The 18,949-nt window shown below is 35.9% G+C and overlaps 1 protein-coding gene across 2 annotated transcripts in view; it reads right to left on the bottom strand.

Moving 5' to 3' along the window:
* The window catches only part of LOC149822399 (anaphase-promoting complex subunit), a 173,641-nt gene that overhangs the window by 9,465 nt on the left and 145,227 nt on the right, over positions 1 to 18,949 (bottom strand). For both annotated transcript variants that reach the window (XM_089981389.1, XM_089981390.1), the window contains 2 exons: positions 5,696 to 5,801; positions 5,391 to 5,532 (listed from right to left, as the gene is read on the bottom strand). In XM_089981389.1, coding sequence (XP_089837515.1) covers positions 5,391 to 5,532; positions 5,696 to 5,801 — 248 coding nt within the window. The remainder of the gene's footprint in view (positions 1 to 5,390; positions 5,533 to 5,695; positions 5,802 to 18,949) is intronic.

Genomic DNA, 18,949 nt, shown 5'->3' with positions numbered 1-18,949 from the left:
TTTTTGGTTCGTGTGTGAACAACTGCTGTTTGGAATATCAGTTGGTGTGTGAGTGTAACACACGGGTTTTTTTTTTTTTTTGATTGGAGTCTGTTCAGTTTTTTTTTGGAACCAGAAGTATGGCTGAAACTTCGAAATGTGATTCAAAATTGGAAAATATTGGAGAATATAAGGCATTTGCCAATCCATTTTCGTACGGCTCGTCTGTAAGGTTGAATGACACTAACTATGCCAGGTAGTCGAGAACATTTATGATGTCGGTATCTGGACATTGTAGAAAACATATCTTGTTGGAAGACGAACCCACTGAAAAGGTGGGAAAATATGTTACCTGAGATGAAGATAATGACATAGTTATGTCATGGATTATGAATAGTGTTGAACCCCATATTGCAGATGGTTTAATTTACTATAATACGGCCAAACAGATGTGGGACAATCTTCGAGATACATACTCACAAGAGACGAATGTGAGTCGTATCCTACAAGTTGAACAGGAAATATATAATTTACAGCAGGGAGATCAAACCTTGGCCCAGTACTATGCCTCCGTAAAAGCTGCGTTTGAAAGACTTAATGCTCACAGACCCCTCTGTTGTTCGAAACAAAAGGATCATCAAGAACAAACTATGGTTGCTCGGTTTCTTACAGGTTTATCTTCAGAATTCTCTGTTGCAAAAGTCCAAATGTTGACTGGGTCGGATGTACCTACTCTTGCTGAGGCATATAATCGTCTGAGCAGACTTGCGATCTCACTTCCACAGTCTCAGCCTGTGACTCAGTCATCTGCCTTAGTTGTCTCATCTGGTTATGGGCATGGAAATCTTCAGAATATCAGAGGACGAGGTCGCGGACGAGGTGTGGGAGGCAGAGGAAAGCTTCAATGTACATTCTGTGGAAAATCTGGACATTTAGAAGATCGTTGTTGGGATAAGCATGGCCGTCCAACCTACTCTTCATCAAAGTCATATGCTCCTAAAACAAATGTTACTACTCTCGAGGCAACAAAGGCACAGGAAAATATCTCTGCAAGTGACAGTAGTATCACCCTCAGTCGTGCTGAATAAAATGAGCTGATAGCTCTTCGTCCTTTGAGTTCCACCTCTCCTGTAGCTGGGGTTGCCTATTCAACTGGAAATCCTCTTCATCCGACTCACAGTAAGTGGATTATTGATTCTGGTGCATCCAGACATTTGTGTGGAAATTCACTTGTTTTTTCGGATCTAAAGGATATTAAGGCTCAGCTTGGAGTCTCATTAGCCGATGGGAGCACCTCCCCGGTTGTTGTTCAGGGAAATATTTCTATATCCTCCTCATTACAGTTGAAAAATGCTCTTCATGCTCCAAAATTTCCTCAAAGTTTACTCTCTGATAGTTGCCTTATAAAAGAACAAAACTGTAGAGTAATATTTGATCCAATGGGTTGTCATTTTCAGGATTTGCTGACGGGGAAGAAGATTGGTGGAGGCTATGAAGAAAATGAAATTTACTACCTACATCATCCAATGGGTACCGTTCATGCTGCAGTGGAACATTCATTCAGTCTTGTTCAGTGTGGCATCGTCGTCTTGGTCATCCTTCATTGTCAAAGCTCTGTTCAATCTTTCCTCAGATTCCTTCCACCACATCATTTCAGTGTGAAGCATGTCAGCTGGGCAAGCATCATCGAAGTTCGTTTCCTTCGAGTCAGAGTCAGTCTAGTAATAAAGTCTTTGAACTTCTTCATGCAGATGTATGGGGTCCTAGTAAGATTCCTACTAGGACTCAGTGTCGATACTATTTAGTTATTGTTGATGATTTCTCTAAGTTGTCATGGGTGTTTTTAATAAAGGAACGATCTGACGTTCCAAGTATTATCAAATCTTTAATTCTTGAAATAAAAACTCAGTTTGAATCTAGTGTCAAGATTGTTCGCACTAATAATGCTCTCGAGTTTAAATCAAAAAGTCTGTTACAGTTTTACCAAGATAATGGCATCCAATCCCAAACTTCTTGTGCCTATTCATCTCAACAAAATGGGGTGGCTGAGCGAAAACATCGTCACCTACTTGATGTTGCTAGGACCATTATGATTCAATCTAATGTTCCTGCGTTATACTGGGGAGATGCAATTACAATTGCTTGCTATCTGATCAACTGCATGCCTTCCTCTTCTGTGAGTGATCAAATTCCAATTCATATCCTAAAACCCAATACCCCCCTCTTCTCCCTCTCGCCCAAAGTATTTGGATGTGTTTGCTTTGTACACAAACTTGGCCCTGACTGTGATAAATTAGCTGCTCAAGCTACAAAATGCATATTTATCGGTTATCCCAAAAATCAAAAGGGATATCGATGTTATGATCCTACTTCTCGCCGAGAGTATGTCAGTGCGGATGTCTCTTTCTTGGAATCCACTCCCTATTACTCTAGTACTGGTTCCCCGCTGCAAGTTGATCCAACTGAGTCTTGTCCATTACCTATACCTCCTTTTCCTTTGGAATCCGTGCCCTCATTCTTGAACCAAACTTCATCCTCTTCCAGATTTCATAATCCTCCATTGGTATATGTGCGTAGAGATCCACCTCCGCAAGTGCCTTCATCTTCTTCTTCCCCTGAGGTAAGTTCTACTGACAATAGTGATCTTCATGATGGCGATAACAGGCTGATTGCTCTACGCAAGGGGACACGACAATGTACCTTATATCCCATATCTCATTTTGTCTCCGATGACAGAATTGGAAATCAGATGAAATCTTTTATTTCAGTTTTATCTGCTGAAACTATTCCTCTGAACTATCAGCAGGCAGAGCTTGATACTCGCTGGAAGCTGGCTATGCAAGAAGAAATGGATGCTTTAATATCTCAGCATACATGGGATCTAGTTGATTCCCCAGCAGATGCTGACATTGTTGGATGTAAATGGGTATATACTATAAAGTATAAATCTGATGGATCAATTGAAAGGTACAAGGCCCGATTAGTAGCCAAAGGGTATACTCAGACATATGGTATTGATTTCTTTGAAACTTTTTCTCTTGTTGCACGGATGGGTACCATTCGTCTTGTTCTCTCAGTAGTTGTTCAACATGGTTGGAGCTTGTACCAATTAGATATGAAAAATGCATTTCTATGTGGGGACTTATCTGAGACCGTTTACATGCAACAACCTCCAGAATTCGAGGTTGAGGGGGAGTGTCAGAAGGTGTGTAGACTGAAAAAGGCGATTTATGGCTTGAAACAAAGTCCTCGTGCATGGTTTCAAAAGTTGTTTGAAGTGATGTCACGTTTTGGCTTTAATAGGTCAGCAGCAGATCATACACTGTTTATAAAGAAAACTAGCTCTGGCATAGTTGTTATGGTGGTATATGTGGATGACATCATTCTTACAGGAGATGATGTGAAAGCTATTGATGCCACAAAGACTCATCTTCAAAAACACTTTGTTACAAAAGACCTTGGTTCACTGAGGTATTTTCTGGGTATAGAAGTTGCCAGGAGCCGTGAAGGGATGGTTTTGTCTCAACGGAAGTATGTTCTTAACTTATTAAAGGAAACAAGAATGTTGGGAGCTAAACCAGCAAATATTCCCATGGACCATAAAGTTCAGTTGTTTGAAGAAAGGTCAAAACTAGTTGATAGCAAAAGCTATCGCTCTCTAGTAGGGAAACTACTTTATGTAACTGTGACCAGGCCGGATATTGCTTTAGCAGTAAGTAAAGTTAGTCAGTTTATGGACAAACCAACTGAGGTACACTGGAATGCAGCTATTATGATTCTCAGATATCTAAAATCTTCTCCTGGAAAGGGGTTATTGTTCAGGAAAGGTGGAACTCTGGAGATAGTGGCTTATTCTGATGCTGACTATGCAAGATCTGTAGTGGATAGAAAATCTACCACAGGATTCTGTGTGTTCCTGGGAGACAACTTGATCTCTTGGAGAAGTAAGAAACAAAATGTGGTTTCTAGGTCGAGTGCAGAATCAGAATATCGGGCTATGGCCCAAACAGCTGCTGAATTGATGTGGGTTCGTACTGTTCTTGATCTTCAGGTGAAGGTGTCCTCTCCCATGACCATGATGTGCGATAACAAAGCTGCAACATATATAGCGAACAATCTTGTATTTCATGAGAGAACAAAGCACATTGAGGTTGATTGCCACTATGTAAGAGATGTTCAAGCTGGTCATATCACTACAAAATATCTAAAGTCGGAAGACCAAGTTACAGATATGTTTACAAAACCTCTCGCTAGACCAAATTTCTCAAAATGTTGTGACAAGCTGAGCATGATTGATATCTATGCTCCAGCTTGAGGGAGAGTGTTGAAAATAGGTGGTTTTAAGCTATGTCACATGGGTGCGGGTGCGGGTGCGGCACGGGTGCGGCACAATTTTAAATTTTTTGGACACGGGGACTCGGCAATATATATATATATATATATATATATATATATATATATATATATATATATATATATATATATATATATATATATATTTCATTTTTAAAATGCCACAGCACAGTCTGTGTGACTGTGCACAGTCACAGTCTGTGACTGCAGCACAGTCACAGTCTGTGACTGCAGCACTGTCACAGTTTTTTTATATATTTTTTTAAATAAAAGATATAAAAAATTGGTTTTTTAGGGACATTTTTGGACTCGGTCAAAGTTGACCGAGTCCAAAATGTGGACGGACTCGGCCTAGACTCGTTGACCGAGTCTGAATCGGCGTTGACCGAGTCTGGGCCGAGTCCGAAGCCGCACCCGAGTCCGCACCCGTGTCGGGCCGTGTCGACTCGGGTGCGGCACCTCCTTAGCCGAGTCCGTGTGACATAGGTTTTAAGTAAAGTTCTTTTATATTAATATGCTATTTGTAATTTTGCTTTTATAATGGGGCTTTATTGTAATTATGCTTTTAAGCCTCTCTCTATTTAACATAGAGAGAGGCCCTAATCACATAACGAGTTCTGTGTTTCTTGTGCAGCCGTCTCTCTCTCTCTCTCTCTCTCTCTCTCTCTCTCTCTCTCTCTCTCTCTCTCTCTCTCTCTCTCTCTTCTCTCTCTATCTAGGGCTCGGTTCATCTTCTACATCCTTCAAGAAGAATAGGAATGCAAAAATAAACATGAAACTCGTGTAGGAGATTTGATAGTACAATGACAGCCTTAAAATCAGGTAAGGTGGAAAAGAGGGTTCTTAAACAGAAGAAATTTAACTTAAAGATATTAACTATACAAGTTCCAGACATATGTGTTCATATGAACCCCACTTTATACCACAGATGATTGTTTGTTACAACTTCAAATGCGATATTGAAAGAACAAAGATTCCAACAGGAGAACCATTTAATGTATGTGCACAAAAATGCAAGGGATACCCATGCACGTGAAATAGTAGGAAAAAGATCAAACCTGGTGGAACTGATTAGCAGCTAACAGTGTTCGAGCATGACGAAGATTGGCTTCAGCTTTCAGATCCATGTCAACACCAGATACAGAAGAAGCCAGCACTCCCAACTCATCACAAACTTGTTGTGCATGTTTTAAGCAGCTTCTGTTTTGATTTGTCCCATGGAAAATGAACAATACATTAACATTTGTACCAACCATGACTGTTATAAACTGCTAAAAAGAAAACGAAAAGAAGATAGGAGCATGGCATTACTTGTGATAAACTGTGAAAAGAATGAATGAAAACAAGATATGACTGACATTACCTGTGCATGAAGCGCTCATGAAGCAACTGAAGCCTCAGTCGCTGGATGTGCAAGTGTGATAGAGGTGGGAATCTCTTCTCAGACAATGCAAGTGCAGTGAAGGCTTCTGCTCAAACTAAGCAACATAAATATTTACAATTTTTCATTGTTTCGGCCCTTTTACAAAGTCTAAAACTGTGTACAGGATGTAACATACACAAAGAAGCATGGTAATATAGGAGTAAAAACAATTTTTATTGAACATATTCACACAAAAAAAAGGTTTTAACAGCCAGCATTGACTACACACTGGATTTAAGCTTTAGCTGGGATTTGGGTTTAAACTTGGTCAAACTACCGTGGTAGTGGCTATATCAGTCACATAACATGTAGAGTGTGTCATTGGATGACACGTGGACACAACATGACACAAGACACGACTTTGACGTACGAACATTATTTCAATATTTTTAATTTTTTTCATTATTTAATAATGTCAATGTATATACATATAGGGGTATTTTAGTCTTTTTGTACATGAAGGGGTATAGTGGTCATTGTGCATTTCTTTTACCTATTTTATTTTCTTTTATTTTTATTATTGTACATTCTAGGATAGGGATCGGCTTTTTGGTCTTTTGACCATAGAGCCATTGGGATCTCCCCCAACGGCTACATTTCTAGCCATTGGGGATGTCCCAACGGCTACTCTTGGTCTCCTTTGTGTATATAAAGAGATTGACACCCCACACTATGTATGTTTTTCTTAGAGTATTTTGCAAATATAATTTCACATTTTTATGTGTTGTGTGCCCTCAAGTGGCTGATTTGTGTGGTTTTTGTATTTATGTAATTGACCCATAAGCGGTCATTGTGGTTGTGTATATCCATAAGTGACATTTGAATCTTTTTTGTATTCCATTACATTCCATTATATGGTATCAGAGCCTTGGTGATCTATTGATGTTATTGAGGCATTCAAGAGACTTGTGGGAGATCAATAAGATCAGATAGAGCCTTGACAAGTGTACCCATAGTCAAAATAAGTAGTTGATTCTTTGAAGGTTAAAAGAGTTTGTCATAACAAAGTGTGGAGCATTGTCAAACTAAGTACCTTCTACTCTTCTTGGTTTTATATATTTTTAGTTTTCTCTCTTCTCTCTTCAATGGCCGATAAGGAGTGGTGACGGTAGCCTTCATTAAATTTGATGAAAATAATTATAACTTATGGGCCACCGTCATAAAAAAAATCCTAATCGGAAAAGGATTGTGAGAATATGTTGATGGTTTCTCAATAGAACCACAACCTATTCTTACAAAGACTTTTAGCGAAAATGATGGAACTACTAAAGAAGAGGTCCTTAAAGGAGAAGAAAAAAAAATGCTCTCTTGAACTATAAGAAAGATATAAAAGAGTGGAAAATTGGACATGCAAAATTCATTTTCTTGTTTGTGGGAAGTATGAGTGAGGACACGTGAAAACATATTAGAATTTGAAAGAGCCGATGAAGTTTGACTCTTTATTAAACAAACTTATATTCAAAATGATGTCGCGTATAGATGGGAATTGCAAGACAAAATTCACACTTGCAAGCAAGGAGAAAAGAGTGTAAGAGAATACTATGGGACTCTAAAAAGGTTGTGAGATCAAATGGCAAAAATGGAACCTATTTGGGAAACCCCAAATGATGCCCAACAAAGAAAGAAACAAATTGTGAATGATTTTTTTTTTTAATTTGAGGGGTATAGAACCCGAATTTAAGCAAATGAAGAGTAATATCCTCCATAGAAAGCAAGAACAACTTTCACCTATTCATGAAGTTTTGGCCCAAGTTTGCATGGAAGAAATAAGGTTAAAATCTCAAACCGAATCAATGGAGTCTAAGGATAATGTTCTTGACATTTCAAGGTTGGGTGCTAATTCTCATACATATAAGCCTCCACATTTCTACAAAAATAAAAATTTTGAAAAATCTCAGCCTTATGATAGAAAAGGAGATGGAAAGAAGAAAATTGTGTTACAATTGTGGAAAACCGAAACATATCAAACCATATTATTCGGAATTTAAAGCTAAAGAGGAAAGGAAGATTGTTTCAGTTGGTACTTCTCAAATTGACAAAGAAGACTCAAATTCACACGGAGCATGTCACTATCTTAATTGATGGAAGTTTTGCAACCTCAACTAAAAGGTTCCTCCACAACTGGTACCGTCATCTCTACTTTATCACCCCCTGACTCCTTGGCTCCTAGATTCCGGTGCTTCATTTTTTACGACGTATAATGGTTTCATGCTTATCAATCATAGTATTGATTCAAGTAGAAAAAATGTTTTCACTGCGGATGAAACCTCTTTTGATGTTAAAGCAATTAGAAATTTTGAAAAATCTCCAAATTTTTGTATTTAAAAAATAAGAATAATGTCAAAACTCAATTTAAACTTTCTTTCGGTTTCTCAAATCACCGATCAAGGTTGTAGTGTCTCCTTCACATTTGACCATTGCTCAATACAGGATCTCCAGTCAGGAAAGCAGATTGGGGAAGGCCATAGAGAAAGAGATCTCTACTGCATGAATCAGTTAGTTATTCAAAAGAAATGCTTTTGTCTCAACGTACAAAAATTGGATTTGATTTTGTGGCATCAAAGATTAGGTTATCCTAGTATTGTTAAGCTATCAAATGTATCTCATTTGAGAAATTTTTGCAATGAAAAAATTCAATATACTGATTGTATACTTGCAAAGATGAAATTCATTCATTATCAAGAGACGACTTTTTTGGCTTCAAACCACTTGAATTAATTCATTCTCATGTTTGGGGCTCGGCCCCAGTGAAATCTAAAGGTGAATACATATATTATGTTATTTTTGTGTATGACTATGCTCGTTATACATGGATCTACTTTCTTAGGCACAAAAATGAAGTATTTAAAAACTTCAAAAATTTTCACAAATTAGTTACAAATTTGTTCAAAACAAACATATTCATCTTTCATTCTGATTCAAGAGGAGAATACATGTCAAATGATTTCAAAGGTTATTTAGAATCAAATGGAATCTTACACCAAAGGTCTTATGCAAACACACCCCAACAAAATGGATTAATTAAACCAAAACATAGACATATAGCCAAAACTGTAAGGACTTTGCTCATCTCCAAAGGTGTTCCAAAGCATTTTTGAGCTGAAGCAACTCTTACTGCAGTTTACCTTATAAATCGGCTTCCATCAACAAAACTTCAAAATGTAACACCATATGAAAAACTTTTGAAGTTTCTCCCTAATATTTTAAGCTAAAAACTTTTGGATGTAAGTGTTTTGTGTTAACCAATAAAAATGACAAGCTATCTTCAAGATCCATCCCCTGTGTATTTCTTGGGTATGGTGACAGTCAAAAGGGATTTCGATGTTAAGATCTTGAAAATGATAAATTATATATTTCAAGAAATGTTACCTTTTTTAGAGAAGGAAAGTTTTTTGATAAAAATGTGCCTAAGAGAGAAGATGAATATATATTTTTAGAATTGGATTCTAAGAATGATAGTGATTTGATAATAGAAGAGAATCAAATTGATAATAATGAACCTCAAATGCATACTCAGTGTGGTGGACATTAGGATCACTCTCAAATTATTCAAAATAAAAGAAAACAAAAGAGCTACCATCCAAATGCCTTAGAAAAATATTCTAACCTAGAAGCCCAAGAAACTAGAAATATTAGGCACTCTGAAAGACAATATAAAGAACCTGATAGATTCATGACATATGAGTCTTTTGCCCCCTCGATATAGAGCATGTCTAGCAAAATTCTTATCTTACTTCGAACCAGTCTCATATAATCAAGCTAAAAACTCTCCAAAATGGCAAGATGTCATGCGTGAAGAATTAAGAGCATTAGAAAAATCTAAAACTTGGGAATTGACTGGAAAGAAATCAATAGGACGTAGATTGGTCTTCAAGGTTAAAACTAAGAGTGATGGAACATTAGAAAGACATAAAGTCAGACTAGTAGCCAAAGGGTACTTACAAGAATATGGGATAGCTTATGATGAAACCTTGGACCCTGTCGCTAGAAATGGCTACTGTGAGAACACTTATAGTTGTGGCTGCTATTAGAAAATGGCTCATCTACCAAATGGATGTCAAAAATATCTTAATGGAGAATTAAAGGAAGAAGTGTATATGGATCCACCATTTGGGTATGATATTCTGAATGAAAAGGTTTTTCATCTTAAAAAGGCCTTGTATGGTCTCAAACAAGAAATGAATGCCTGGCATGATCGCTTTAGTTATGTTATGACTAGTCTTGGATACTTTTCTTGTTATATTGACACTCTTTATTTGTCAAAAATCTGTTGTAGATATTGTAATTTTGCTCCTTTATGTTGATGATATAATTATTGTTGAGAAACTTGGTTTTGATGTCACATAATATGATACACTGTCTTATTTGATTTTATATGATATGATAATATGTTCTCTTGAAATAATGTTATATTATGACTGAATATGTTTTGCCTTAAATCTAACGAGTATTTGATGCAAGGATATCTCACCCAATAAGGATGGAGACTTCCTGTTCAAGTACAACTATGGTGCAATCATACTCCTTGAAGAAAAAGCTTGATGAGCCATGCTTTCCTAAAGCTCAAATGAAGAAATCGGCTACCTCAAGATGAAGATTTTTTCTTCTTTAGAGTCATATGTAACAGAACCTTCAGGAACTTGCATTTTGCATATTACATACTCATTCATACATACTATATCATAAAAGTATACGATAGTTTCAAAAAGCTTCTTTTTTGAAAATCAATAAGTGTACCTTCTTACAACCTTTTATGAAAAAGACTTTTTGTCATATAATCATTGTACCTTACACCATATACAAGACAACATGAAAAAAGGAATGTAGGAAAAAGACAAAAACATAACATCGACTACATGGAGAAAACAAATAAAATATGTTTTTGAAAAGACTTTAGTTATCCTCTTTAATGAAATGTTTTTTAATATAAGAAGAAGACAAAAACATAAAATCGACTACATAAGAAAAACAAATAAAATATGTTTTTGAAAAGACCTTAGTTATCTTCTCTAATGAAATGTTTCTTAATACAAAGAAGAAGACAAAAACATAAATCGGCTACACATAAGAAAAACAAATAAAATATGGTTTTAAAAGGACTCTAGTTACCTTTTTTCATAACCATAGAATGTCGACTTACTTGAAGTCATCATTCTCTCTACAAAGCATTAAATGCCTTCTGTAACAAATCCTTTCTAAATATCCTTCCCAAAGAATGTCGACCTTCTTTTTGGTCCTCATTCTCTCTGGAGACTTTGAAATACACTACATAAAGAATACACTTGACATGACTATGTACAAATAAATATCTCAAAGCACTCATAGTACTTACACTCATTTAAAGTAAAGAAGTACTAATGTACCTCAAATCATTAATTAGAATAAAGACAAAACTACAACCAAACGTTCAAATGTACTATTGTAAGAAATAGACTTTTTACATAAAATATGTATTACCTAAAAATATTACAACGACTAGTATACCCTCTATTTCACCTTTATGGAAAAAGGCATTCTCGAACTTCTCTAAAAGATATTTTTGAAATGACCTAACATTTCACATTTCAAAAAGTTACAATTCCAAAATATAACGACTACTTTTTATAAGCTATATAAACACACTCACATAAACTATTCAGATAAGAGGAATGAAATAGACGTGTGAGCTTACAAAGAGAAAAATTTTCTATTCGTGATTTGAAAAGAGAGCCTTGAAAAAAAAAAAAAGAGAAAAAGAAAGAAAAGAGAAAAAGTCAAGTCCAGCTCTTTGACAAAGAGTATCCTTTGAGTGACAAACAGAACATTCTTAGAATCCTTCATTCGTGCATTCATATCATTTTGAAGGTTCTATAGGAAGTATTGTAACTCTGTTTATCCACTGTATTCCTTCTTTGTTTAAAGAAGTAGACCTCTGTGAAAGAGGGTGTTGCCCTTCTCTGTTGAGAGAAGAAGACCTCTTGGGAAGAGGGTGTTATACTATTTATCCGGTGACTCGGATGTTATAGTGGAAATCTCAAGTAGTTTGCTTGGGGACTGGATGTAGGTCTAGATATTGACCGAACCAGTATAACTTCTGTGTTTATGTGTTGTGCCTTATTGCTTAGTTATTTTATTTTATCGATCATTTTTCATATTTCACTATTCACCCCCCCCTCTAGTGGAATTTCAATTATAACAAAAAGAGATAAACAAGGAGTCAATTACATTTAAAATGTACTCAAACAGATTTTTGAAATGATTGATTTAGTTTCTCAATTTTTTCCTGGGGGATTGAAGTATCTTATTCTTCCCGATGATATTTGTTAACTCAATCTAAATTTGCTAATGAGATTATTGACAAGTCTGGACTAACTGACGAGAAGAGAGTAGATACACCCGAAGTTATCAACTCAAAAATGAAAAATGATGATAAAATCCCATTGGACGATCTCACTCCATATAGATAGATGATCGGTGCCTTGACATACTTGACCATCACCAGACCAGACATATCTCATGCAGTTCACACTACTAGTCAATTTCAACACTCTCCTTCCTCAGTTCATGAGCGTTATGTGTATTGTTAGATATTTAAGAAATTTTGTTTACAAAAGATTATTATTATTATCTTCCTCCTCTCCTTTTGAATTAGTTGCAAATTCTGACTTTGACTAAGGAGAAGATCCTAATGATAGACGCTCAACCACTAATTTTTGTGTTTTTGTAGGAGACTCTCAAATGTCCTGAATATAATATCTCAAATTTTTCCATGATTTTTAAAAATTGAAAAATATAATTTTTTTTAATTATATATTATATTTAAATTGATAAAATCATGAAAATAAATATTTTATAGGTGACGTCAACGGGGTTCGGGTGTGGCCCAAAGCCTACTGACAAGACCTAATTGAGCTATGTATAATTTGAGAAATTTTTGGTTTTCAACCTTTAAATTCGAGCAAAATTCAAGTTAAATTCAGGCGAAATTCATAGGCGAAATTCAGGTATGACCACGTTAGATCTGCCTTGGAATGTAGATCGCATTGGCAACCTGTTTTTCCAAAATTGAATTACAGTTGGCTTGAAAAATGCATTTTCAAAAATGATTGGCCTCTATTTTTGACATTTTTCTAGATTGGATCGGACTGGATCCGCTCCGTTTGATCTAAGTTAATATAGATCTTGACCCAATCCAGGATCGATATTCACTATGATCTGGTCTATGTTGGATCCATTTGGATTTGGATACAGATTTGGATATCAGATCTAAATCCGGATCCGAAACCTATCTATGGCAATTTCAAAACCACTTTGAATTTAAAGTTTTAAAATCAACTTTTAAATTAAAGTAAAGATGAGGCAGAGTTTTACCCTAGGTAGAACTCTACCCCATAGAGCCTTTCAGACGGGGGCATCACCCTCTGGAATATTCTTTTGGAATATTAAATTAAATAATAAAAAAATAAAATATTTAATATAATATCTAGAAGATAAGATAGAGTAGAGTTCTACATGTAGTAGAACTCCACCCAACTAAGATAACAATCTAGAGGGAAAGTCACCCCCATTTAGATTAAAACTCGCAATATAAAAGGGGTTGGATCTCCTTCTCTCTAGAACTCGTGTTCTATGAAGAGAGAGAGAGAGAAAGAGAGTTTAGAGGAAAAAAGGGAAAGAAACAAAAATCGTGTGGAGAGAAAAGAAAGAAAAAAAAAGAAAAAGAAGAAGAAAAGAAAAGAAAATAATTTTTATATATCCATTGATTTTTCTGAGTTCTTCACACTTCGATTCAAGGTATGGGTTTCTCTCTAATTTCTTACGGGACAGGATTACGCATAAATTGATTTGGGCATAAGTTTAGAGGGAAAAAGGGGATTCGAAATTTAAATATATATATATATATATATATTACATGGATGCCGATTTCTTGCGTCTGAAGAGTTTGTGTATGTATTTTCTGATATGTCGATTTTGTTAAGCATGTATTTGAATACATATGTGTCGATTTTCTTGATCATGCATTGCAAAATATGCATATCGAGTTTTATATACATGCATCTGAATATATTTGGTTTGATTTAGGTTTGTCGAGTTTTATATACATGCATCTGAATATATTTGGTTTGATTTAGGTTTGTCGAGTTTCATAATCATGCAGCTAAATATATTTTTACGGTTCAGATTTGCTGATCATACATCTGAAGTTATATATATATATATACTTTGGCTCTATCGATCATATGCATGCTTATGCATCTGAATATACTGTTTTGGTTCAGATCTGTCGAGTGGGATGCTTATGCATCTAAATATTGTTTTGGTTCAGATCTATCGAGTGGCATGCTTATGCATCTGAATATATTATTTTGGTTCAGATCTGTTGAGTTATCTGCCCATGCATATAAATATACTGTTTTGGTTCAGATCTGTCGAGCTACATGCTCATATTGTTTTGATTCAGATCTGTCGGATTACATGTTTATGCATCTGATTATTTTGTCTTGATTCAGATTGGGTCAAGTTACATGTTCATGCATTTGAATATTTGTTTTGATTCAAATTCCATCGAGTTACATGATCATGCATCTGAATATTTGTTTTGATTCAGATTTTGGTCAAGTTGGTACTCATGCATCGAAATATTTACATGTTTCATATGATCGGGTTTCGTACTCATGTACATGTGCAGTCAGCATGCAGTACATGCTGTTACATGACTTTTTTTTTTGGTCTGGCCGACCCATGTACATGGTTTTAAGCATGTACATGGATCAGCCAGCATGTTGTATGTACAGGCTTGGCCGATACATGGACCGGTCACCCATGTACTGTAATGAAATGGTGGTCTTCAACAAATGCACGAATAACTCACAAACAAGTGTCTATTGGAGACACTACAAGCATGACCCTTGAAAGGGTATAAAAGGAAGAACACTTGAAAAATAAATAATACTTTATTCAAGAATAAAATGCTTAAGAAGCATAGTAATTTACATTGAAGGGGTTCACCCCTATATATACAAAAAAGTGGAAGAGAGAGGAGAGCTCATTGTGAGCTCTCCAAAAGAGACGTTGGACTCTAGTCCAACTTCTCTTATTATAGTTGTTGGGCTACAGTCCAACAGCATTTATTATAGTTGTTGGACTACACAGTCAAGTTCCAACAGGAACTTAACTGGATCAAATATCTAGTTTCTATTGAACTAGATGCTAAAAAAGAAAATAAAGAAAATAATAAAAGAAAATATAATAATATTAAATAATATATATATATATATATTACAGTTTACATTTTAACACTCCCCCTCAAACTTACGGTACAATGAGCGAAAGTTTGTCTAAGAGGAAGTGAAATCTGGGAGCAGCGAGAGGCTTGGTGAAGAAGTCTGCTAATTGATATTCTGATGTAACATATGGCAGATCAATGGTTTCATGTAAGTATTTCTCTCTGACATAGTGACAGTCCATCTCAATGTGTTTAGTGCGCTCATGGAATGTCCGGTTGCTTGCAATGTAGATCGCACTTTTGTTGTCACAGCACATTTTTGAAGCTTGCATTGATTTAGCTCACATATCCGCTAGCAAGCGTCTGAGCCAAACAACCTCCATATTGGTGGTTGTCATGGCTCTGTATTCAGCTTCGGTGGAGGAAAGAGAGGCTTTCTGCTGCTTCTTGCACCTCTACGAAATTAAGGCTTCACCTAGGAACACACAAAAACCAGTAGTTGAGTGTCTATTATTGGGATCACCTCCTCAGTCAGCATCAGTATATGCAATTAAATTTAATGAAGATGAAGCAGGCAAGAAGAGTCCTCGTGAAAGAGAGGATTTTAAGTATCTAATAATACGCAAAATTGCTCTCATATGCACAAAGGTGGGAGCATGCTGAAACTGACTGGCTGTATGAACCGCATGAGTTATATCTGGCCTAGTAATGGAAAGATAAGAAAGAGCTCCAACGAGCTGTCTATACGGAGTAGGATCATCAAGAAGTTCTCCATCATCAATTTTCATTTTATCATTGACAACTTCTGGAGTGTCTACTTTGTTATCATCTGTAATTCCAGACCTGAAAACGATATCAAGAGCAAATTTAGATTGAGATATCAAATACCCCCGAGGGGAATAAGCAACTTCAATGCCTAAAAAATATCTTAATAAACCTAAGTTAGTTATTTCAAAGTAAGTTTTAAGAAGAGATTTGATATTTGCAACTCCCTGTTTGTCGCCTCCGGTGATGATCATATCGTCCACATAGAGAAGAAGAATAATGATGCCTGCATCAGATTTCTTAACAAACAAAGCAGTGTCAGTTAAACAAGATTGAAAACCAATATCAAGCATAACATGACTAAATCGGTCATACTAGGCTTTTGAAGCCAATTAAGACCATAAAGAGCTTTTTCTAGACGAAGAGTTTTACCCTTAGGGATACTAATACCAGGTGGGGCTTCCATGTATACTTCTTCAACGAGATTCTCATTCAGGAAAGCATTTTTGACATCTAATTGAAAGATAGGTCATGTTCTAATGGAGGCCAAGGCTATTAAAGTTCTAACAATGGTCATACGGGCCACAGGAGCAAATGTTTCTTCATAATCGATGTCATACTCTTGGATATATCATTTTGCTACTAAACGGGCCTTATATCTTTCCAAGGTCCCATCACTTTTGGTTTTGACTTTGTATACCCACCTACAACCTATAGGTTTCTTACCTGGAGGGATATCTTGGATCGTCCAAGTATTGGCCTTTTCTAGTGCATCCAATTCTATTTTCATGGCTTCTATCCATTCTATATGATTTTTGGCTTGAGAATAGGATGATGGTTCAACATATGATTGTATTAATGTAATGGCGGCCCTATACGTGGGTGAAAAAGATTCATAAGACACAAATTTTTCTGGAGGTCTAGAGATTCTAGACGTTCTTTTAGGTGAGACTTCAGAGTATTTTTGTAATGCACATGAAAGATTTTGCTCTCTACGTCTTGAATATTGTAGACTAACATCCCTATGGATTTGCTCTTCATTATCATCATTTTCAACAACAATAGGACTTTGATCATTGTCAAGGTCACATCCAACATCACATTCATCGGATTTTGAAGTTGGATCAATTAAAAACAAGTATTCAGTGACATCCTTGGATTTTTCAAATTCAAAGAAGCTTTCTTTTTCCAAAAAAGATACATTTCTTGACACATATAATTTGTCATTTTGAAAATCGAAACATCTGTAGCCTTTTTGATTATCAGCTCAACAACAATAGGACTTTGATCATTGTCAAGGTCACATCCAACATCACATTCATTGGATTTTGAAGTTGGATCAATTAAAAACAAGTATTCAGTGACATCCTTGGATTTTTCAAATTCAAAGAAGCTTTCTTTTTCCAAAAAAGATACATTTCTTGACACATATAATTTGTCATTTTGAAAATCAAAACATCTGTAGCCTTTTTGATTATCAGCATATCCTAAAAAGGCACATGGGATTGCACGAGGAGAGTGTCATTTTTGTTGGTGAAAACAAAACATTTGCATCCAAAGACTCTTAATCTAGAATAATCTGGAGTTAAATTAACAAGCTTTTCTATTGGAGTTGTATTCTTTAATGAGGAAGATGGCATCCTATTAATGAGGTAGGTGGCAGTTAGGACCGCTTCAGCCCAAAAACTTTTTGGAACTTGATTTGCAATTAGCAATGTCCTAGTAGTTTCCATAATGTGCTGATGTTTGCGTTCGGCTAGGTCATTCTGTTGTGGAGTGTGTGGACATGATCTTTGATGTGTAATACCATGTAAATTGAGATAGTCTTTGAATTCGTTGGACATAAACTCTCCCCCTGAATCAGTGCGAAAAACGAAAATATCATTTTGAAACTTATTTTTAACTATTTTATGAAATATTTGGAAGTTAGCAAAGACATCAGATTTATGTTTAAGAAAATAAATCCAAGTATGTCTAGAAAAGTCATCAACAAAAATGACATAATATGTATAACCACCTTTGGAAATAACTGGTGCGGGGCCCCAAACATCCGAATGTATTAACTCAAGTGGTCGTGAGGAAATAAAAAGTTCTACTAAGAAATGGTAACCTTTTCATTTTGCCAAGAATGCAGTCTTTACAAGAAAAATTTTCAAAATTACAAAATTTTTCCAAACTTGAAAAATATTGAATTTTAGACATATGAGGATGGCCAAGTTTTTTGTGCCATAAATCCAATTCTAATTTCTGAATATTATAACAAAATGCATTCTTGGGTAATTCCAAAAAGTTCATGTAATAGAGTCCTCCTTCTCTATGGCCTTCCTCAATCAGCTTCCCTGACTGGCGATCCTGTACCCAACAACCATGAGAAGAGAAGGAGATATTACATCCATAATCAGATATTTGCGAGACAGATAAGAGATTCAAATTAAGTTTAGGGATATATCTAACTTCTGGGATAAAAAAAATTGGATTTTTGAAGATTTTCAAAACATCCTATTCCTTTTACTTCAAGAGATGTGCCATCGGCTGTAAAAACCTTTGACACACTTGAGTTATTTTTAAGACATTCGGATAGACTATTAACATTTGGGGTCATGTGAAAAGAAGCACCAGAATCTAAAAGCCAAGGAAAGTTACCTGGACCGGAGAAAGATGCAACTGCCGCTCCAGTTGAGGTTTCGGTTGAGGAGGATACCCCTTTGAGAAGAGGTTGAAGGATTTCCATCAGTTGAGCCATAGACACAGGTGCATCTTGATCTTTTGACTCGGATTCAACAGATGCAACTCTTTTTTCTTCTCTTCTTTTTAACTTTGGACATTGAGGCCTATAGTGCCCCGGTTCATGACAATGATGACAAATAACTTTTCTTTTATCAAAGTCGTTGTTTTGCTTTCCAAAATGAGGTGGCTTGTAAGTACGAGTATGATTCCCCAGTCTAGATACAGCTAAAACTGAGTCATCATCAACTTTTGGAGTACTTTTTCTAAGTCTATTTTCCTCCATAGTGAGCTCTTCTATAGTATCAACAATAGAAGGAATTTTTCCACGATGTAATAGGGCCGATTTGGTGGATTCAAACTCCGGCCTTAGACCATTCACAAATTGATAAAAATGTTCCATATCGAGTTGCTTTTGGCGAAGCTCGATATCTTCGGCACAATGCCATTTGGGCTTAAGAAGAGCCAACTCTTCCCAAAGTTCGGACAACTCATTATAA

Source organism: Nuphar pumila, chromosome 11 (genome assembly GCF_984573655.1).
Source record: "Nuphar pumila chromosome 11, dmNupPumi1.hap1.1, whole genome shotgun sequence".
In the NCBI taxonomy this organism is placed as follows: Eukaryota; Viridiplantae; Streptophyta; class Magnoliopsida; order Nymphaeales; family Nymphaeaceae; genus Nuphar; species Nuphar pumila.
Note: the sequence above shows the minus strand (reverse complement) of the source record. Positions and strands in the feature narration are given on the sequence as shown.